Genomic DNA, 23,169 nt, shown 5'->3' on the forward strand with positions numbered 1-23,169 from the left:
TCTGTTTCATAACACCAATGTCTATCCTATACCCTGTGATTCCCTCTACGACACTCTTCCTGGGTGTTGAAGACATCTGTGAGGATTTGGTGCTTTGGATATTTAAATATAAATAAAGCTGACTTGGATCAATGGTGTGAATGCTTGTCACCTGATGGCCGGTCCACACCAGATGAGTCTTTTTTCCAATCTACCTATCTACTATTGTTTGGAGTGCTATCCGTTTACTTCTATTGTAGGTTAAGTGGCCTGGGAAAGACCACTGTATGTTAAAAATATTGCATTCTGAGGCCATTGTAAATTGATGGTTCACTCTATAATGGTTGATATAGACACAACGATTATCGCTCAAAATTTGCTCAAAAGCCATCATCTTAGTGATAATCATTGTGTCTATCTTGCACCATCATGCAGTTATCGTTAACGATTCCCTCATCGTTGTCTTTCAGTCCACTTAAAATCCGTTGTTCGGCTGTTTGCTTCTTGTTTTGTTAAAATGGCATTCGTCCAGTCGTTCAGCGATTTGGGGGGATTTTTTAATTGTTTGGCGGAGCGTATATTCAACAGGCTACAGGCCCAGCGATTGGCAGGCAGGAGGGCAAAGCTTCGTTTTTAACACGCCCACCTGGTGCTCAACCAAACTATCGCTTATTTATCATTTATTTTTAATTCAATGCAAACACTACACAAGAATAATGCAACAACTGAAAAGCCCTGACACTGTCTATTTTCCAATGATTTTCATTAGGTTAAAATGTCCGTCTTTAAAAGCAAAACCATCGCTCACTTTTAATCGTTATAACGAAAATTGCATGATAATCTATGTGTCAAAATGGGGTCTAAGTGGGTCAAAGATACTAAAAAACAAGGCTCTAAGAGTAGGTGGTGGATTTTTTTTTCATTATTGGATTAATATTAATGTCAGCTTTTCTATTACAGTTAGGATAACCGCTAATATGCTTTATATATTCAACTTGGAAAAATATCCAAGCAAATCAGAAACATTTGGAAGACAGACTTAGATACATATAGTATCTCATACTCAATTCTGCATGTTCTATTTTCTTAGCTTCATTGCACTGTACCTGACCTAGGATTGTAGTCTTTGAATAATGTAAAAAGGCAATGCAAAGACAGCCCTCAATAAAGCTCCGCTGATGATTTTCTGATTGTCATGGTGGAATAATTTCACACAACGCATGTGAAGAATCATCCAATTGGAACACAAATGTCATGTTGATTTTCAACTTAGTTTTGATTTTGTTTGTCACTGCCATTTACATAAACAGTATTGTGAAGAAAACAAGATCCTTGCTGAATTATGCAGGTCCTTTCCAATTAAAAACCATACTGACTTCCTCACACAGTACTGATAACAAATCATGTCTTGTATAGACTATTTACACTATGTACACCATAATAGCAGTTATCTATCTATCTATCTATCTATCTATCTATCTATCTATCTATCTATCTATCTATCTATCTATCTATCTATCTATCTACCTCTGCATCCGACTGCACCAATGAGCCAGGGTGAAGTGAAAAATGTTGTTTATTTCATGACAATGGCACCTATCAAGAGATAGAATATAATAGGCAGTAACTGAGCAATCAGTATTTGGAAGCATGAAATATAGGCATATGTGAACATCTAAGTGACTTTAAAAAGGGCTAAAATGTGAAGGCTAGACAACTGGCCCAGAGCATCTTCAATACGGCAGGTTTTGTGGGGTGTTCTTGGTAAGCAGTGGTTAGCATATTCCAAAGTACAGTACATCATATAAATTACAAGGCTTGGCATAGGGATGCACTTCAAGAAAATTACAAGCTGGCAGAAGCAGTGTGATGCTCTGGGCAGTGTTCTGCTTGGAAATATCAGGTTCAGCCATCCATTTGGATGTTAGGATGTTACTTTACCATATACTACCTACCTAAAAATGATTGATGACCTATTATATTCCTTCATGGCAACTGTATTTCCTAATAGCAGTGGTATTTAAGCACAGTGTCAAAGAGTTTAAGAATTGATTTGGCCTGCAAATTCTCAATATGATCAAAACTCTCTGGGATGTGCTGGAAAAACATCTACCGAGGCCCACCTCACTACTTTTGGGATCTGCTAATAACATCTTGGGGCCACATAACGTGACACCATCGGATGTCTTGTGAAATCCATCTCTAGGTGGATATGAGTTATTTTGGAAACACCTGTGAGGGATCTTCACAATATTAGAGGACCAGACACTTTTTAGTAATTTTACCCATGTAGTTATTTTATGGTCCTCTTTTTTTTTCTTTGGTTGCCAAAATTATTTTTGATGCCTTTCTTTTGGGGTTTTCAATACCTTTTATCTTTGATTTTTTTTTTAAAATCTTTTTTGTTTTAATAGGGGATATGTGTAAAAAAAGTAAAAATTAATATAGAACTATAAATTTTAAAAGTATTATATTTACACTAAGGCCTCAGTCAGACGGGCGTTTTTTCGCGCGTTTTGCGCATGCGCATGCGTTTCGCGCATATATAGAACCAATAGTTCGCTATGATATCGGTCACACGTCCGCTTTTGCGAAAAATTATAGGACACGACGATTCGCAAATCGCGCCTATCTGCGTTCGCCGTTTTATGTGCGCACCAAAATCATTTTTTTCGCCGGTCAGACGAAGTTTCATGCAAAATGCGCACGGCGATTTTTCTCCGGTCAGACGGGCGTTTTGCAGCGACGATAAACGCGGGTGCGATGCGCAAAACGCGCAAAAAAACGCCCGTCTGACTGAGGCCTAACATAGGGTAGAGGAATGGGTACGTGGTTTTATTTTCAAGGTTCTGATATATAATTTATATAATCTTGGATTATAGAGTGAATGTTTTTTTGAACATTCAACTTTTATTGAAAAGTTTTCCAAAGGCTTGCAAAACTCGTTAATGTGGTAGTCGTTGGATATTTTTTTACAAAACATGAAAATTGTATAACTTAAACAGAGTCAAAGAATACATGAAGATAAAAGAAAAGAAAGAGAAAAAAATGTGTGGATCAGGTCAACAAAACCATATACAAACTTGCGTATTTAAAAAAGTTAAAGTAGGTAGGAATATGGCATGTAAATGAAGTTGCTTTGGGTCCTGATTTCCCAATCTTTTATAAATTTCCCCTTTTTGTTAGAAGCACGTGCATACATATACTTAAACCAGCTGTTACTGATCATAGTTTTGATTATATCAGAAATGGAGGTAATGGAATCATAGAATCATAGAATGGTAGAGTTGGAAGGGACCTCCAGGGTCATCTGGTCCAACCCCCTGCTCAGTGCAGGATTCACTAAATCATCCATATCTGTCCAGCCTTTGTTTGAACACTTCCATTGAAGGAGAACTCACCACCTCCCATGGTAACCTGTTTTACTCATTGATCACCCTCACTGTCAGAAAGTTTTTTCTAATAACTAATTTGTGTCTCTCCCTTTCAGTATCATCCCATTGCTTCTAGTCTTTCCTTGTACAAATGAGAATAGGGCTGATCCCTATTTCAAAAATGAGCTATTGAAATACTGGTAGATATCAGAATATGCAGCAGAGGGGTACGTATACTTTAAGGAAATTCGTATGAATGTATATTTAAAAGAGCCAGAGCAGAATAGGGGGTATTTATATGTCGCATAAAGTGGACATTAGATGGAAAATCTGGGTCCATAAACCTGAGATGTAAGGACAGAACCACTATAAATGAATCAGAGTTTCGTATGTGGAGTCACATCTCCAACAACAATCAGAATAGCGAGAGAAGATGTTATTTAGTCTTTGGGGAGTGACATACCAACACTATAGTAATTTACATAGATTTTCTAGATGGTTAGTGCATCTGAATGCAAATGAAATGGAAGAATAACTATTTAACCATTGGTCTTGTTATTGGCAATTGTAAGTCTGATTGCCATTTCTCTTTCATTGCTGCTAAAGGCAGAATTGAATGAGAGATTAGAATTTGGTAACATACCGAAATGCCTTTATTAGCTCCTTCAGAGGAGTTCAGCCAGGCCTCCAGTTTTGAAGGAATGTTGATTCTGTTGAGACTGGGGATTTTTTGTAAAAGGTGCTGTATTTGAAAGTATTTGAATAAGTCTTTTCTAGGCACATTGAACATGTTCACGTGCTTTGGAAAAGAAATAAAGCCCCAATCTGTCTATAACAGTCTAATCTGGGAAATTCCCAAGCTTTTCCAGTTGGAGAGATCAAGATCCTCTATTGCAGTAGTGAGAGTATCTATATTTGTATTGTGTATTGAGAATATGATTAGGCCTTTTTTGATAGCTACTAGAGATGAGCGAACATACTCGGTAAGGGCGATTTCACAATTGAGCACCACGATTTTCGAGTACTTCACTACTCGGGTGCGCCGGGGGGCTGGGGGGGGGGGCGCGGCGGAGCGGGGGGGTAGCAGCGGGGAACAGGGGGGAGCCCTCTCTCTCTCCCTCTCCCCCCCCACTCCCCTCTGCAACCCCCCGCTCACCCCGGCGCACCCAAGTACTTTTCACCCGAGTAGTGAAGTACTCGAAAATCGCGGTGCTCGATTGCGAAATCGCCCTTACCGAGTACGTTCGCTCATCTCTACTAGCTACCATTTCCCACACATTTGTTGTAGCTTGGATTGTGCATGAATAGAAAGGGAGTCGTGTTTTAAAAAATAAGTGGGATAGCGGGTGGTTCTTGAGCAAGAATTGACGAATTAAAGAGTTCTCAAGTGGGACCCAGTGTTTTGAACTATCATTAAGCCAGAGGAATCTTAGCTGTTCTAGAATGGTGGCACGTTGGTATTGTATGATTGAGGCGGAGCTAAGACCTCCCTTTATTTGGTGTTGAAAAACAATGTTTGCTTTTGTTCTAGGTTGTTTATTTCCTCAAATGAAGGTCTGTATAATTGATTAAATGCCTTTAAGAAAGGTAAATGTATTGGAATATTATGGAAGAAGTAAAACATTTTTAAGAGGACCATCATTTTAACTAGAGAGATTCTACTCTTACTAGCCAGGAAATGCCATGAGTTCTACATTTTTCCAAGTCTATTTTTATCAAAGGAATCAAAGGTTTATAGTTTGCTTCAAATAATTTTTTTTGTAAATTTTGTTTTTATTGCAAATATAAATTGCAAATGCAATACATCATTGTTTGCACAATACAATTTTTTGTATTAACATCTTGCACAGCATTAAAATTGTGTGAAACATAAAAATTTTATTTTTCTAAAGATAAAGAAGGGGTTAAGGGGAGGTGAAGGGGCAGGGTAGTTGGAGAAATTGGGTGTAAGGTACATAGATTTGGGGAAGGGGGAAGAGAATGAGAAGAGAGGACAGTTTTAGAAATCTAGCACCAAAAGTGTAGCAAAAAATTTAAAAACAGACTAAGGGGGGGGGGGGGCAGTGAAAAGCAAACTCTAAACATACATAAAAGTCACTGCTAAGGACTTCAACAGCTGTAAAAGAACTAAATGAATTAAGACCCGAGCTCTCAAAGCTTCCATAAGACTCTGAATTTGTCATGAGTTCTGCTAGCCCAGCTCGTGAGCTCCTCCAACCTACAAATCTCAATGACCTTAGAAATTCACAGATTTAGTGTAGGTGCTATAGGCTGTAGCCATAGAGGTGGGATTAGAGATTTGGCAGTCATAATGAGCTGGGTGATTCCATCAAATAATTTTGACATGGAAGAGGTTAGAGAAATACCTAGGGAAGGTATGGAGTTTTTAGCCCAAAAGAATTTGTATATATTAGCAAAATGCATGACTAAGGATTTTTTAATACCCAAGTTGAGGATTTATGATTTTGAGACATTGTTTTTATAGTATGAGACTTTGGAGAAGTTTTCAATTATTTTAGACACTATAGAAATGGAGGAAGTAGGATTTGTCAGCACTATTATGACATCATCCACAAATAAAGCTATTTTTCTCCTATTTCAAAACCCTTGATGTTTTGGGATAGTCTAATGTGTGTTGCAAATGGTTCCATTAATAAAGAAAAAAATAATGGAGACATGGGCAGCCCTGTCTAGTGCAATTCCTAATCGTGAATGGTTTAGATAGGAAGCTTAAGGAGTATACTGAAGCATTGGGTGATGAATAAAGGGACATAATGGGCAATAACAAATTGTCTTTAAATCCAAATTTTTTTAGGAGTGTAGATAGCCACAATGCTTTCCATCAAATGCTTTTTCAGCATCTAAAGATAATAGCAAAGAAGCGATTTGTTGCTTTTCAGCATATTCAATTAGGTTAATGAAACACCTAGTGGCATCTGATGATTGTCTGTTTTTAATGAAGCCCACCTGGTCATTCTGAATTAATCCTTCTGAAGGAAGAATATCTGCCAACCTGGAGGCTTACATTTTGGCAAATATTTTTATATCTGTATTTAACAATGAGATGGGTATATAATTGGAGGGGAAAGTATGAGATTTTCCTTGTTTAGGTAGAGTTATGATGATGGTTTTGAGCATTTCAGGTGGGAACGATTTGTGAGATATAGCATGGTTAAAAGATCTCAGAAGGAAAGGAGCTAGGATGGTTGCATAGGTTTTATAATATTCATTTGTGAGGCCATCAGGGCCCCGGGATTTATTAGATATTAGCGACGTGATAGTATTTCTGTGGTAAAGATTTCTTTATTTAGCAAGTCCTGTTGTGGGGGTGGGGTGGGGGTGGGGGGTTGGCAGGAAGGGAGGGGATTATCTCCTAAGAATTTATGTATGAGTGGCTGATTAGGGTGTGAGATATTTGGGTCCTCGTTAAATTGTATAGTGAGCTATAATATTTACCGAATTCTTCTGAGATCTCCTGGGGATTTGTTATTTTGGTGTTATGGGAATTATGTTATGGGAATTCAATAGCTGAGAGCTGCCCCTGATTGGTCCTTGCGCTGAGCCAATCAGAGGCAGCACTCACTCACCCATTCATGAATTCATGAATGGGTGAGTGAGAGCTGCCTCTGATTGGTGAGGGCTGTGACCAATCAGAGGCAGCACATTCTGCAGGCGGGGATTTTAAATCCCCGACTGCTGAATACTACACAGAGCAGTTCAGGAGAACTGCCGGCCGGCCGCGGCTGAACTCCGGCTGCAGGGACAAGGTGAGTATATATATATATATATTTTTTTTTTTTTACACATTTTAGGATGATTTTCAAGGAAGGGCTTATATTTTTAAGCCCTTCCTGAAAATTCATCCCGCGCTCGCCGGCAGCCCATTGCTTTCAATGGAGCCGGCTGTATTGCCGGCTCCATTGAATTCAATGGGCGAACATCATTCTTCTCTGCCACAGCTGTTACAGCTGTGGCAGAGGAGAATGATCCTTGTAGTATATGTTCTCAATGGGTTCGGCGCTGCTGCCGCCAGCCCCATTGAGCGCATATATAGAACACAAGGAATCGCAGATCGCAGATAGGCGCGATCTGCGATTCCTCGTGTCCTATAATTTATCGGACATCCGCATAAAAAGCGGCCATGTGACCGATCCCATTGCAAAGCAATGGTTCTAAATATGCGCAGATCGCATGCGCATGCACAAATCGCGCGAAAAAACGCCCGTCTGACCGAGGCCTAAGGTTGCAGCGCATACTTCAACCTACTCAGCGAGTCAGTCAGTTGGGTTCAATTCATCTACAGTGCTGATACAGAAGCAATTAAACATAGGTATCCATAGACTGTCTGTGTAATGCATAAATGTAGAGAGTGATAGACAATCTTTTTGACTGCGGTGGCTGATTGATGATGTCCTCCATTTAGGAATTTCATCTGTTGGCCAGAACAGACATGGGCTACCTCATTTATAGCCTGCACAAATAAAACAAACTAACAAGTAGACATGTCCTCTGTAGTTTGCCTTGTCCATATACTAATTCACACCAACCAATTAAATAAAAAGAATAGGCAGGAATTTGTTTAATTAGCAATCAATCCAGTATCTGTTGTCCTCTCTGGGGCATCAGTCTTTTACTAATATAGTTAGTGATATATCTGCATCTCATCAGTAATGTCAAGTTCCAAATGTGTTAATCTTTACCAGAGGCATTTGCTGTTAAACAATAATCTAAGCATAGTTTAGCTTCTGCTTAGGAAACAATAGAGACAAAGTTATTGATAATAATCTCAAATACACTATGAATTGCAGTAAGGAACTCAGATTTTGCAACAGTTCCCTGTATTTCTTTACAATAGCATAACTTTTGTGTATCCGGATTTCGTACTTGGAACGTGAAATATGTTAAAAAGTGCAACTGAATGCATTTTCAAATGATCTATTCCATGATATTCATAAGAACTTTATTACTAAATGCAGTTTACTGTAGCTTGAAGATAAATAAGAATTTCAAAAGTTATAACACACATATGGTGTCTTTTTGTCAAATATGATAAATACAAGGTTACCAGGTAATTGCATATGTGCATACTGTTCTCCAAGCAGCATGTTTTTACACTTACTTGTATCCTTCAAGGCTTTTCCATCAAACTACAATGAAAGACTTCAGAAATAGAATCAGCAATTTTTATCAACGATAATCATTTAACAATAAAACTGCATGCCCTGGTGACTCAGTCATCACTTCTATCAAGTCTGAAAAGAGAGATATAGCAATATGATTGAAGATGCAGATGGCCCAGCATATTAGAATTATGCTATATAAGGTATACAGTATATAATAGTTGAGAGCTTAAGACATTTGTACAAGCTGCATTGGATAAATTGTCCGTATTGTTAATGGTGGATTAGGCCTATTACATAATATTAGCATATATGTAGCATCTTTTTAAAATAGTTATAACCTATTTCATATTACAGATGTTAGACTTGATTGAAAATTAGAATTCTGCTTGTAATATGTGAAAAAGTTTTCTAAAAAATACAGCACTATACACATGTTTTAGACAGATGTTGAAAATATGTTGCAAAGTAGGAATTTTGAAAATTCAAGGCATCTGATTAACTTCAAATTTATTTCTGCAGCAGGACAAGAACCCCAAGGATAAAACTCAATGTCAGTCAAAGAACTATCTTCACTGTAAAGAAGAACTAGTAGTCCAGAAAGCCATGATCTCAACATTGAGTCTGTCTGGGATTACATGGAGAGGTAGAAGAATTTGAGCAAGTGTATGTCCACAGAAGATCTGTGGTTAGTTCTCCAAGATGTTTGAAAAAAACCTAGTGGGGGCAGCGGGGGAGAGAGTCAGAGAGATCTCATTTTCTCCCCCCACTCCACCCACCCGCTACCCCACGCTGCTCCCCGCTCACCCCCCGCTGCCCCTCCGAGCACGCTCGGACAAGAATGCAGTTACTCTAGAAGAGCGATACAAAGTCCACTCTTCTTTACACTCAAGAAGAGCAAGGCTCGCTCGAGTAACTGGGGTTATTCAGCCTTTTAAAATTGCTGGCTTATACTCAGGATAGGCCATTAATATTTGATTGGTAGTGGTCCGCTGCTTGAGATCTTTGCTGATAAGCTGATTGAAGGGGCCAAGCACTGTCTTTGCTTCAATGTTTACATCTGATCATGAACCTGTCAGTGCTCATAACATCATATTATTTATAATGACCAATCTAAGTGCCATAGCTTTGTCCCATTCACTTTTTATAGCAGTCATTCTGAGTACTACAGATTTGTTCCTTTCACTTTAATTGGACAAACCTGTACTACTCAAAACGGGCACTATAAATAACATACTGTTCTGAGTATAAACAAGTTCATACCCACATCCTGCTAATATCCAGAATACCATACTTTTTGGCCATTCACTATTGTTGGCTTGTCCCATTGTAGTGCATGGCACAAGCCTGCAATACTCAGAATGACTGCTATGAAAAGTGTGCCATTTTGTGTATGAACATTTCTCAAATATAAACACTGAAGCGACCATAGACCTCAAACCATTCACTTAACTTATTGGCAATGATCTTGAGTGGTGGACCACTACCAATCAGAATTTAATAGTCTATGAGGATAGGCTATCATTTTTTAAAGTCTGGATAAGCCTTTTAACTGCTTTGGTATAGGACAACAGATGAACCTATACCGTGCTTCCCCAAAAATAAGATGTACCCCTATAATAAGCCCTACCCTTATTTTCAGGGATGGGGTGGGCAGGGGAACTTGAAATATAAGCCCTCCCTGAAAAATAAGCTATGCTACAGGAAAAAAATACTTCACAGGCAACGTCCTGGTCCCTTTTGCTGTTCTTCGGGCTCTCCGGCACTCTTCTGTGTCGTCCTCAGCGCTGCAAGAGCATTTTCTTCCTGGTAATGTGGGTTGAATACCTTGCCTCCAGCAAGAGATTGCTGTGATTGGCTCAGGACCACGGCCTCAGCCGATCACAGCCGACGCTCGATGAGCCAATCACAGCCATTCAGCGATGTCAATACTTACTAGGTAGCTATTAAGACACCCATCCCCCTGAAAATAAGACATTGTGCCTCTTTTGGGGCAAAAATGAATATAAAACAGTGTCTTATTTTCAGGCAAACACAGTAGTAGCATCATAACTTACAGTTAAATTAATGTAAATTATATAAATAATTGAAATGTAAATTTTGACAAAATGAAAACTTGATTGAGTTATATGACTGAATATGTATATGTAGTACTGAATCATATAAGGCAGAATTTATAAGAGAAAGGTTGGACATTTTCTCTTCAGACTTATGCGCTTTAGACTTCCATTTCAGACACCTGAAAAATCTACCTCCTATCAGCCACATTAGCTTCCAGCTCTGTCTGCCAGTTAAGTACAGACCCTAAAACCTTTCCATCCCTCCCTCAGTTCTTCCACACTTGGCAGAGACATGCCTGATTGATTATATACCTGAAGCTATTTTCTTGTACAGAGCTCTGAGCTGACTGTGTGCTGTCTAAAGTTTATACTTACGCCATGCTATATATTACAAAAGTAAGATAGTAACATAGTATGTAAGGCTGGATAAGGATATATGTCCATCCAGTTCAGCCTATTACCCCCCAGTGTTGATCCAGAGAAAGGAAAAAAAACTCAATGAGGTAAAAGCCAATTTTCCTTATTTTAGGGGAAATAATTTCTTCCCGATTCCAATCTGGAATCAGAGTAATCCCTGGATCAACAACTCCTCTGAAGTAGTCAGTGAATATATTATGTAATATTATTACACTCTTTTAGTGAGTTCATCATCACTATATCCTCAGGCAGAGGGTTCCATAGTTTTACTGCTCTTACAGTAAAGAACCCCTAATTACATTGCTGTTGAAACCATCTTTCTTCTCAACGTAGAGGATACCCCTTTGTTACAGGCATAGTTCTTGATACAAATAGATCATGGGAGACATCTCTGTATTGTCCCACAATATATTCATACATAGTTATTAGGTCGCCCCCTCAGCCATCTTTTTTTCTAAACTTCGATGACCTCTTTGGGATATTGTAGTTTGCCCATTCCATTTATTAACTTTGCACCCACTCAAACTCTATGTACCTGAAGACGGACGTCTCTCTGCAGTGCTGATAAAAGAACACATGACCGGCAATGAAGCCAGTCACATGTTCTTTTCTCCGGCGCTGCATAGAGATGTCCGTCTTCAGGTACGGCCGTCTGCTACCTGCAGTAACACGGGTGCCACTGCACCCGTGCGACTGAGCCCTCAATATGGTGAAAAAATGTACTACTCAGCACTGTGACCAGATAGCAGAGTGTGATGAGCAGAGCACATTACGGCATTGCATTTTTCAATCAGTGATTGGACATGGTTCGAAATATATACAGTATATAGATTCCAATCTGGACCTCTGCATTATACGGTATACTTTGCAATGCATTATAAGTGACTTAAATGCTCAATATATTTTTGAGATAATGAAATTTATTGGACATTTGTGGAAATACATAAAACCTTCTTTTCCATAATACAAAATAATTGAGAACTAAAACTAAGGCACTCAGGCAGCTCTCACACTGCCCCCTTTTAAAAAGTGCGCAGCGCAGACTTTCAAACGCCGTTGTAAACGCTGTAAAACTCTCCCATTGATTTCAATGGGCCCTCACAAACTAGGGTTTCTATGCCACGATTTTCGAGTGCCGTCTGCTCTATTTTTGTGTATTTTAGACATTTTTAATGCACCTCATCACCCATCACAATGATGGGGTGTGTTAAAAAACGCTGTTGAACACTGCATAGTGTGTTCTAAAATGCCGCTAAAAAGCGCAGTAAAACACTGCGATTTTGAATGCAGTGTTTTGCTAATGCCTGTGTGAGAGCTGCCTGAGGCCTCAGTCAGACAGGGTTTTTTTATGCACGTTTGTTAGTTGCGTTTGTGATCCGCATCTATGTAGAACCAATGCTTTACAATGTAATCGCACACATGTCCGATTTTTCCATGCGCATAAAATTCGCACCTACAAAAGAACATATGGGTGGCAATGGACGTAGTCACATGTTTTTTTTTTACGCGGAGTGCAATCTTTTTTACGCGCGTAAAACTGCCCGTCTGACTGAGCCCCCAGAGGTCAAGGGTCCATTGGTAAAAATAAAAGATGGTATTCTATTTTTTCACACTATGACGTCCTGGGGCCTGATGACCAAGCATTAGTTTGTCCCCCTACTAACGAGACCTAGAAAAAAAGTAGAGTTTCATATGATTGTTCCCTTAATTGGTAAGATGGTTTCTCTGGTACCTAATCCCCACACTATAAATTCTATTAATTTAATAATAGTATATATTTTTTTTTAATTCCAGATTTACTTATTAGAAATACTAGATTTATGTTTTTCGGAATAGTGTTACAATATATTCTGCTTTGAGTTTATTATACACCCACTTTAGATTATTATAATTTATGTGCAATCATAAAAAAAGTTAGAGTTTTCTTACTATACTATTTACAGGATAATTCCAACTTTGCAACCAAAATGACATTTCTATCTGAAAAGTTCCTACTGTTTAGTCACAATGAGGAAGAACAAATACATGTCAATTTAATGAGGATTTGAATAGTTTGTGTCAGTGTTCAGAAATGCTGCATAAAATTCCAGCACCTCCTTAAAAACACAACTTTATTCTTTAATCCATAAAACAGTTGTGATGGCATGTGTTACATAGCACCTATGTGTTACCGCTCTTGGTCATGGCATCTTAACAATAGGAATCAAAAATATTAAAAGCAGGTAGTCTTATTATACATTTTTGGAGGCCAAGAAAGATTGTTGTGATAGGAGACGCAACACACAAATAATTCACCTGTTTTTCATTAAATATACCTCATGCTAAAACTTAATTCACTACATTTCTCAATTTATTTTGAAAAATCTCTGTTGGATTAATTGCTCATTTTTTAAAATACATTTTATCATCAGTTAAGATTTCTACTGCCAGTTCTTTATAGAACATTTTGTCTAAAATTTTTTTTTTTTTATGCATGACCATGATTTGACTTTGTTTAGATGTTACGGTTTTTAATGCAATGAGGGGAGGAGACAAATGTAAACAGCTTTGTGCCATGAGGTCTTTTGGATCCTTAAACGGCAATCACAATATTCTCTTGGACTAAATTTTGCAACGGATTTATTTTATCTATATTAACATTACGTTTTTGAAAGGGGGTTTGTCTATCATAATGTAGGAACACCATGTAATTGTTTTCACAGTTTCTTATTGGCTGAGATTGCTTTTAATATTTTTGATTTCTATTTCCAAGATGCCATAACCAAGAACTACAACACATAGGTGCTATTTAATCCATTGAAACAGTTTTGATGGCATGTGTTACACATGCCATCAAAACTGTTTTAATGGATTACATAGTAAAGTTTTGTTTTTAAAGAGATGCTGGAATTCTATGCAGAATTTTTGGAAAAACCTCACTCTCCAGCAGTCCACTGGGTTTCCATGCACCCTTGAAGATAAATCAGGCTGCGTGAAATTTAAGAAAACGGATGGAATTGGTGAGATGACTTCTTTTTACTTTGGGTATTGAACTTGAGTGTTCAGAAACATAGTGGTACATCTGAAAAATAGTTTACAGCACGTAAAGAAGGGTTTTCTAAGTAGATGTCTTTGAAGATCTATGACTGAACTCTAACTATTAAGCTTTTTCCAGCGAAAAACATCTACTTGTAGAAAGATTTCGGTCTGTCCAGATCACTGGTACGGGGCCAAATAAAAATGCGCTCCTAACAAAAAATAATAACATTTCTATTAGATATTTTGGGAAATAAGTGAATAAAGAGTTCTCAGCCCTACCACTTCCTGAAATGTATGCACAATTTTGTCAACATTACTATAAAGTGTGTTTTTTAAAAGCAATACCTGTCAATTTTCAGGATAATAGCACTATTAATGCTTTTTTTTCACACAACTAAAAGTAGTAAAATGTATGTTTCTCTGGTATTGAAATGCGAAGCATATTGAAGTTCTTGTTCGTGCAGAATAAAACACCAAAGGAAATTCATGAGTGCTTGATGGAAACATTAGGTGACCGTTGCCCGTCAAACTCAACTGTGAAGAAATGATGTGCCGGCTTTCGACAGAATGATTTTTCCACCCAAGATGCTGAAAGATGTAGGAGATTCATCACAGTGTCAAAACCTGAAATTATTGAATGTATTCATGACATGGTTTTGGAAGATGGGTGAATCTCACTAAAAGTAGCAGCTGAAACATTGCCAATATCCAAGAAGGGTGTTTGGAGTATAATTAATTAATATTTGGATATGTACAAGCTTTCAGTCAAGTGGATGCCAAAATGTTTGAACAGTGACTAGAAGCGCACACAAGTGAGCACTTCTAAGGTGATTTTGAAGCATTTTGAGGAAACCAGTGTTAATTTTTTGGAACAACTGGTGTATGTTGATAAAACCTGGTTAAACTGCGAATATCCTGAGACAAAACAACAGTCCTCACAATGACGGTATTCTGGATCTCTGCAGTCAAAGAAACTGAAGGCACAAAGGTCTGTAGAAAATATCATGGCCCCAATTTTTTGGAATAGCACAGGTATATTATTAATAGACTATCTTCAAAAAGGCAAACCATCAATGGAAAATACTACTGTCACTTGCTAGGCAAATTAAAGACAACACTTAAAAAAACATGTAGAAAGCTACAAAAAGGTGAGCTTTTTTTTGCAGGACAATATTCCTTCACACAAGGCTTCCAAGACAATGGATCTTTTGAAGGATTTGGGAATTTAGTGCATAAACCATCTACCCTACTTACCAGATCGTGTTCCATTAGACTATGACTTATTTCCAAACCTAAAAAAAACTGGAAAAGATGCAAAATGTGAATGATTCACAGGTGATAGCGACAACAGAGCAGTTTTTTTCAGTAACCAAACATTTGAGTTCTTTTGGAAGTGTTAAAGAAGTAATGTAACAAGTGTGTTGAACCCCTGGGGAATATGCTGAATAGCATTAAAGTTTTATGCCCTTAGCTCATGTATATTTTGGTCAGCCTGAGAACTTTTCATCCACTTTGATATTTCTTCTGAGGTGTATGACCCCAAAAAGCTACTTTGCAGAAATGGTCTTCTTCTCAAGAAAGATGGACTGCATGTATAGGATATAATGGAATGGAAAATCTGTCACAGAGAATGTGGTCCAGATAAAGTAGGGGGTCTATTGCAGAGGTTTCACTATGTAGTATGTTCCAGACAAATCATAACTATCTTCTGAGGCTAAACAGGTCTACAACTTTTCACAGGTTAGTAGCAAAATGGGAGTATCTGTTGGGCCATATCTCAAAACATGCCTGTTGGTTTACTGCATACAAAAACAAAGGTTATTGAAAATCGCTCAAAATTATCAACAGAGTGGTTTCTGGTCAATATCCCAATATAATGCGTAGATGGGTACAGTAGTCTTTCTTAAACCTCAAAATGAAGGCATAAACCTTTAGATAAAACTTCCTACACAGTACATTATCCACATAAAGTGCATTCTTTCCTTCAAACAATGTCTATATGTTTTTTGACGTTTCATAACTCATACACACACCACACAGATGTGATAACCAAGCTTCCCTGGAAGGCATAAAATTACAATATTATCTATTTCTTAAATTTTTTATTACTTTTCAATGTTCTTAAAGAGGACCTTTCATCCAGATCGTGTGATGTGTATAACTTAAAAATTGTAAGTCACTTCAAAAATAACTAAACATAGCACATTACAAAAAAAATGTAAAAGATGCATTTTAGGGCACATTCACATTATCTAAAGGATCCGACTCATTTTAAGAGTCAGGTGCAAACTCTCTGGTTGGCTGTTATTATCTTGCCCAAGGGTGTTCCCGCAGTCCCTCAGAGCATACACTGTAAAGCTCTCATGACTCCAACTAAAAGAGCACTGCCTACTGAGCTTATATAATAGTTAATAATAATAATAATAATAATCTTTACTTATTTGTATAGCGCCAATTATGTATTGTCACTATGACAATACATAGCGATAACTGTCATCTAAATGTTGTAGAGAGCACTCTTGTGGTCAGAGATACAAGATCCTGTGGATTTACCATGTATGCTGTCAGAACAACAATAGTAGCACCAGTGAGCATTGTGGAAGCTACTGGCCAGGAATTTTGGACCCCTCAGTCAATCAGGTCATTTACATAATGAGCACATGCCCTAAAATACATATTTGTTTGACTTTTTTTAATGAGTTATATTTAGTTACTAGAGATGAGCGAGCATACTCGTCTGAGCTTGATACTCGTTCGAGTATTAGGGTGCTCGAGATGCTCGTTACTCGAGACGAGCACCACGCGGTGCTCGTCTCGATTAAATGAGCACTGACCATTGAATTCAATGGAGCCGGCAATACAGCCGGCTCCATTGAAAGCAATGGGCTGCCGGCGAGCGCGGGATGAATTTTCGGGAAGGGCTTAAAAATATAATCCCTCACCTGAAAATCATCCTAAAATGTGTAAAAAGTAAAAAAAAAATATACTCACCTTGTCCCAGCAGATTGGCTCAGCGCAGCTCTCAGCTGAATGACAGCTGAGCTGAGCCAATCAGAGGCAGCACTCACTCACCCATTCATGAATTCATGAATGGGTGTGAGTGAGAGCTGCCTCTGATTGGTCAGGCTGTGACCAATCAGAGGCAGCTCATTCAGCAGGCGGGGATTTTAAATCCCCGGCTGCTGAATACTACAGAGAGCAGTTCAGGAGAACTGCCAGCTGGCCGCAGCTGAACTCCGTCTGCCGGGACCAGGTGAGTATATAATTTTTTTTAATTTTTACACATTTCTGAATGAATTGCAGGGAAGGGCTTATATATTTAAGCCCTTCCCGAAAATTCATTGTGCGATCGCCGGCAGCCCATTGCTTTCAATGGGGCCGGCTGTATTGCCGGCTCCATTGAATTCAATGGGCTAACATCGTTCTGCCGGGACAAGGTGAGTAGATTTTTTTCTTTACTTTTTACACATTTTAGGATGATTTTCAGGTAAGGGCTTATATTTCTAAGCCCTTCCCGAAAAATCATCCCGCACTCGCTGTCAGCCCATTGCTTTCAATGGAGCCGGCTGTATTGCCGGCTCCATTGAATTCAATGGGCTAACATTGTTCTGCTCTGCCACAGCTGTTACAGCTGTGGCAGAGGAGAACGATCGTTATGCTGACAGTGCGGGGGGGAGTGTCTCACTCTTGCCACTATTGTGGCTTAATAGTGAGACCTCGGAGCCCGAAATGCAGCCCTGCATGTTGCTCCTCGCCTGCCCTATCCATTTCTGTGGTTTTTACATGACTTTGGTGATTTGCTAAGATTTTCACAAATGAAAACCTTAGCGGAGCACCAGTCATATACAAAAATGCTCGAGTCGCCCATTGACTTCAATAGGGTTCGTTACTCGAAACGAACTCTCGAGCATCACTGAAAGTTCGACTTGAGTAACGAGCACTCGAGCATTTTGGTGCTCGCTCATCTCTATTAGTTACTTAAATTTTAATTTGTGTGATTAACAATTTTTTTTCAGTTAAAATACATCATGTTATTAAGGTAATAGGTCCTCTTTAAAGGGGTTCTCCACTCACCAGACAACATCCTTTCGAAATATCAAACTGATCAGTACCTCTCCACTGCCACTGAGATCAAGCAGTTCAGCCCTACTGTGCTCCTGGCATTTGCTGTGAAGGCTGAGATCACCCAAAGCCAGTTGAATGCTGCAGCCAAACAAAGGTTGCAGCATCGCCACTCATTCTCTTGTCATTGGCACTTACACCCTGAGTGCCATGATGCTAGGAGCTCAGGAACATAATGCTGCAGCCTCTGATACGACAGATATGACTGAAATGACTTTAGAGTAACACCAAAGCTGTAATCATACATTGTGTATATGCAGTGACAGTACACTCAAGAGGAAAGCCTTGCAGCAATTGCAGTACACATGCTACAAGTCATGAACCAAGGTCACCGAAAGATAAATGTTATTAGAAACTAACTTTTATTGTTTTATACTTTTAAATATTTGGACAGACTCAAAACATATATATCAAATCAGAAGTGGAAGTTATTAATTAAAAGCCAAGATCCAGGCTGCCCAAACCGATAATAGCGATTGTGCTGTCACCAAAGACATCTAAAATGCACCCAAGCATGTTTGGGTATTGGTGTGATGTATCACTAGTAGAGATGAGCGAACGTACTCGTCCGAGCTTGATATTCGTGCGAATATTAGGGTGTTCGGGATGCTCGTTACTCTTAACGAGCACCACGCGGTGTTCGGGTTACTTTCACTTTCCTCTGTGAGACGTTAGCGCGCTTTTCTGGCCAATTGAAAGACAGGGAAGGCATTACAACTTCCCCCTGCAACGTTTAAGCCCTATACCACCCCCCTGCTGTGAGTGGCTGGGGAGATAAGGTGTCACCCGAGTATTGAAATCTGCCCTTCCCGCGGCTCGCTACGGATGTATTCTGACATTAGTTCAGGGAAAGTGGTATCGTGTTGGAGCTGCTATAGGGAGAGTGTTAGGTGTATTGTAGGCTTCAAGAACCCCAACGGTCCTTCTAAAGGCCATAAATCGTCTCTATATGCGCTCAGTGGGGCCGGCGGCAGCAGCGCCGACCCCATTGAGAACATATAGAAGACAAATCCTTCTTTTCTGCCACAGCTGTAACAGCTGTAGCAGAGAAGAACGATGTTTGCCCATTGAATTCAATGGAACCAGCAATACAGCAGGTTCCACTGAATGCAATGGGCTGCCGGCGATCGCAGGATGAATGGTCGGGAAGGGGTTAAATATATAACCCCTTCCCTGCAATTCATCCAGAAATGTGATACACTAAAAATATATACCGGCGTATAAGGTGACGGGGCGTATAGGATGACCCCCCAACTGTCACCTTATACGCCGGCAATACAGTGGAGCAAAGAATAAAAAGCATTACTCACTTCTTCAGACGATCTGTGCCGCTCCTGTAGACTGTCACTCCTTCCTGGTGTTCTGCGGTGCTCCTGCAGGCTGTCGCTCCCTCCTGGTTCCCGGCAGAGCATTGCTTTCTCTACGAAAGGCTTTAAATCCACGCCTCCAGAAACACACGTGCCTTCAGCCAATCACAGCCAATGACAGTGATGTCATTGAATTGCTGTGATTGGCTGTGTTTCTGGAGGCGGGGATTTCAAGCCTTTCATAGAGAAAGCTTTAGTCCGTGGACCAGGAAGGAGTGACAGCCTGCAGCAGCGGCGCAGATCGTCTGAAGAAGTAAGTAATGCTTTTTATTCTTTGCTCCACTGTATTGCCGGCGTATAAGGTGACAGTTGGGGGGTCGTCTTATATGCCCCGTCGCCTTATACGCCGGTATATATTTTTAGTGTATCACATTTCTGGATGAATTGCAGGGAAGGGGTTATATATTTAACCCCTTCCCGACCATTCATCCTGCGATCGCCGGCAGCCCATTGCATTCAGTGGAACCTGCTGTATTGCTGGTTCCATTGAATTCAATGGGCTAACATCGTTCTTCTCTGCTACAGCTGTTACAGCTGTGCCAGAGGAGAACGATCTTTACGCTGACAGTGCGGGGGGGGGGGCACTCTTGCCGCTATTGTGGCTTAATAGTGGGACCTGTGAACTTGAGATGCAGCCCAACATGTAGCCCCTCGCCTGCCCTATCCGTTGCTGTGTCGTTCCCATCACTTTCTTGAATTGCCCAGATTTTCACACATGAAAACCTTAGCGAGCATCGGCGAAATACAAAAATGCTCGGGTCGCCCATTGACTTCAATGGGGTTCGTTACTCGAAACGAACCCTCGAGCATTGCGAAAATTTCGTGCCGAGTAACGAGCACCCGAGCATTTTGGTGTTCGCTCATCTCTAATCACTAGTAAGTCCTTAATTTGTTGTTACAGCAAAATCGCTAGATCAGAGGGTTATTCCCTTTTTGATTAGTCTGAGAGCTGCTTTCCTTGCTTTTCAGACCAATAGTGATTCAATCCCTGACTGTAATAGGTAGCAATTTTATTTCACCTATAAGATTTCATTTATAGTGTTTCCACACTACCCTCCAATCCGGAATGTGCTGCAAACAATGAAGTGCTGTTTATTAACCCTTTATTCATGACCGCTACTAACAGAGAACAACCAATGTGTTACCACCTTCCATACCCTTCAAACCATGGGAGAGGAATAGTGACCAAGGGGTGGAACAATATGAGTATGCTAATTGATGAACAGAGAACACTCCACTTCTCCCTGGTCACCTGTAGTCTCTCTCACATTCACAATTAAAGAGAGGGAAAGGAAGGGGTTAATTTCTGAACTCAACCGTCACAGCAGACCAGAAGAAGAAAAGGGTGTGCTGGATGATTTTTAGAACATACTTCCTTGCTTCCAAGTCCCCCCCTGATTTCAATTAAACCTATGTCTAAACCATGAGACGTGTATTATTGTAGTATTGTCCTTTACTACAATTCTATGCACGGAAAATATTATTTTGAATGTTTAAAGAGATTTCACAAGATATTAGACTATATACACACATCACATACAGTGTTCAATTCTTTGCAAAGAAAAAACATATAGAAAACCTAATCATAAAATTCCACAAATTTCACAAATCGGCTTGAATAATATTCTAGTATTATGCCATATGTCTTTCAATAACATAACTATCTTGGCATCCTAATAGTACAATCGATAGCAAAAAGTTTTTACAGAGCCAAAAAAGCCAGATGTCTTATTGTACTTTGTGAATGAGAGCATGCTTTAGTAAAAATTACTGTACATTAATTATGCTTTCTCTTTTTATGTATTCTACACTCACTGCTACATAGAATTGTAAAAGTTGCTAGTTATGCCAAATGAAAGCTCTTGGTTCAATAAACCAAAAATACGTCTAGAAGCAACTGTCACTATGCCAGGAATAAAACAGCAGTAATCTGTAAATAAATGGAGAAGCTGCAGCTGCGGAAACACCAATTTAGCCTTACCTTGACTCAGAAAGTTTACTAAGCCATTCATAGAAAAAAATCTTTATACTGCACTGCATAAGAAAAAAGGGCATACAAATACGAATCATTTTATCATGTGAGCTGTAAAGACAGTTTTCCGTAATTATAGTGTAAATTTGTGTTCACTACCACTTGCCTGCTCTATTTTCATATTGTTCCTACTCAACCCGAGAGTGCTCATAATACAAGTATATCAATGACTACATGCAAGCAAAGCTTTATCTTTCGTAAATTATCTATACAAATTATAACTATTCATGGTTAGATTTTACTCTGTGCTTGTATTACCATTATCTGAAAGCACATTTTACATGCTTTATGGCATGATGATATACTGATATATAGATATATTTTCCAACGGTAGTGGATGGGGTTTTCTTAAACCCTTTATACATGCATTATTCATACTTTAGCCAAAGATTGGTCATACAAAATCTGCAAAGCAAATCTGCAATTAATCTACAGAAGATCTGCTACTTGGGCGCCTAAGTCTTTAATTTAGGGTTTGTTTACACTCACTTTTTTCAAATTTTTAATATGTAAATAAAATCATACATTTCATGAGATTTTTATAAGTTTTGTAACATTTTGGACATGCTTTTTTAATCTGGCACTTTTGAAGCTCTATAGAGAAGTCTAAGTAGAAAAATGTCAGAAAAAAATGCCATACCTTTCCAGCAGCTGAAGACGGACCTATATAGCACCATATAGGCTTACATAACCCTATATGGGGCCATTTTCAGCTGATGGAAGGAGACACAAAAGGTCAACAGAGCAGAAGCGCTCCGAAGGTGAAAGTGCAGGTACTCTTTAAAAGAGTACACTAAAAATTGCATGTGTAAATCCAATCTATTTGCTTTTTGTTTATTACTTTTGATTTATAGCATGTATCGACAACAGGATTTAGCCCTGTATATTCACATGTGACAGGTTTGGTACAGAATTTTCTGTGATTGAAAATACATCCCATACACCTGGGAAATTTCTGCGACAAATCTGCCATGTGTAAATATACTCCTAAAGGTTTTAATAATTTAGCCTTGTAGTTTAAGCTTGAGGATCAAATTCCCTTTCTCCCTCATGTGTTATAATTGGGAACTCTGCACTACAGAAGTATTGAAGATTTGCAGCCCTCAGTTAAACCTTTTGCAGACCAAATGGACACAAGATTTTCATAGTTACAATAAAGAAAGCAAAGAAGAAATGTTAGGAGATTTAACTTTTCTTATATTTAATATGTACAGAAAATGTAGAAGCCAACAAAATAATACAAATATGATAAGAATTATTAAGTGATCATGCTAAACCTTACATTAAGTTACTTCAAAAAGAATAAGTAAATCATCATATGCAATGAAAATAATTTCTGATGAAATTAATTCAGGAGTGATACAGATTACTAACACACAGTCAAGTCACATTATTAGGACCACCTCCTAGTTTTGACAATGGCAGAGCGAGGTCCATCTTCCAGCAAGACAATGTAATATTTGACACAGCTAGAAATGTCTGACAGTGGTTGAAAGAGTATGACCAAGACTTCAAACTATTTCCATGCCCCCCCTAATCCTCCAGACTTGAAACCAATTGAGCATCCATGGGACCACCTCAATCATCATGTTCGCTCCATGTATCCTTCTCCATGCAACCTCCAGCGACTGTGGGATCCATTGCAGTCTGCATGGCTTCAGATACCTGAGACAACCTAAC

At 39.0% G+C, this 23,169-nt stretch overlaps 1 protein-coding gene across 3 annotated transcripts in view; it reads right to left on the minus strand.

Annotated features, from left to right (window-relative positions):
• Window positions 1-23,169, minus strand: part of GALNTL6 (polypeptide N-acetylgalactosaminyltransferase like 6) — a 1,489,735-nt gene that overhangs the window by 1,346,304 nt on the left and 120,262 nt on the right. The window contains exon 2 of one of the 3 annotated variants that reach the window (XM_066573531.1): window positions 626-631. The exons of the other annotated variants lie outside the window; for them this stretch is intronic. Coding sequence (XP_066429628.1) covers window positions 626-631 — 6 coding nt within the window. The remainder of the gene's footprint in view (window positions 1-625; window positions 632-23,169) is intronic. 3 annotated transcript variants of the gene reach the window in all.

This window comes from Eleutherodactylus coqui, chromosome 7 (genome assembly GCF_035609145.1).
Source record: "Eleutherodactylus coqui strain aEleCoq1 chromosome 7, aEleCoq1.hap1, whole genome shotgun sequence".
Lineage (NCBI taxonomy): Eukaryota > Metazoa > Chordata > Amphibia > Anura > Eleutherodactylidae > Eleutherodactylus > Eleutherodactylus coqui.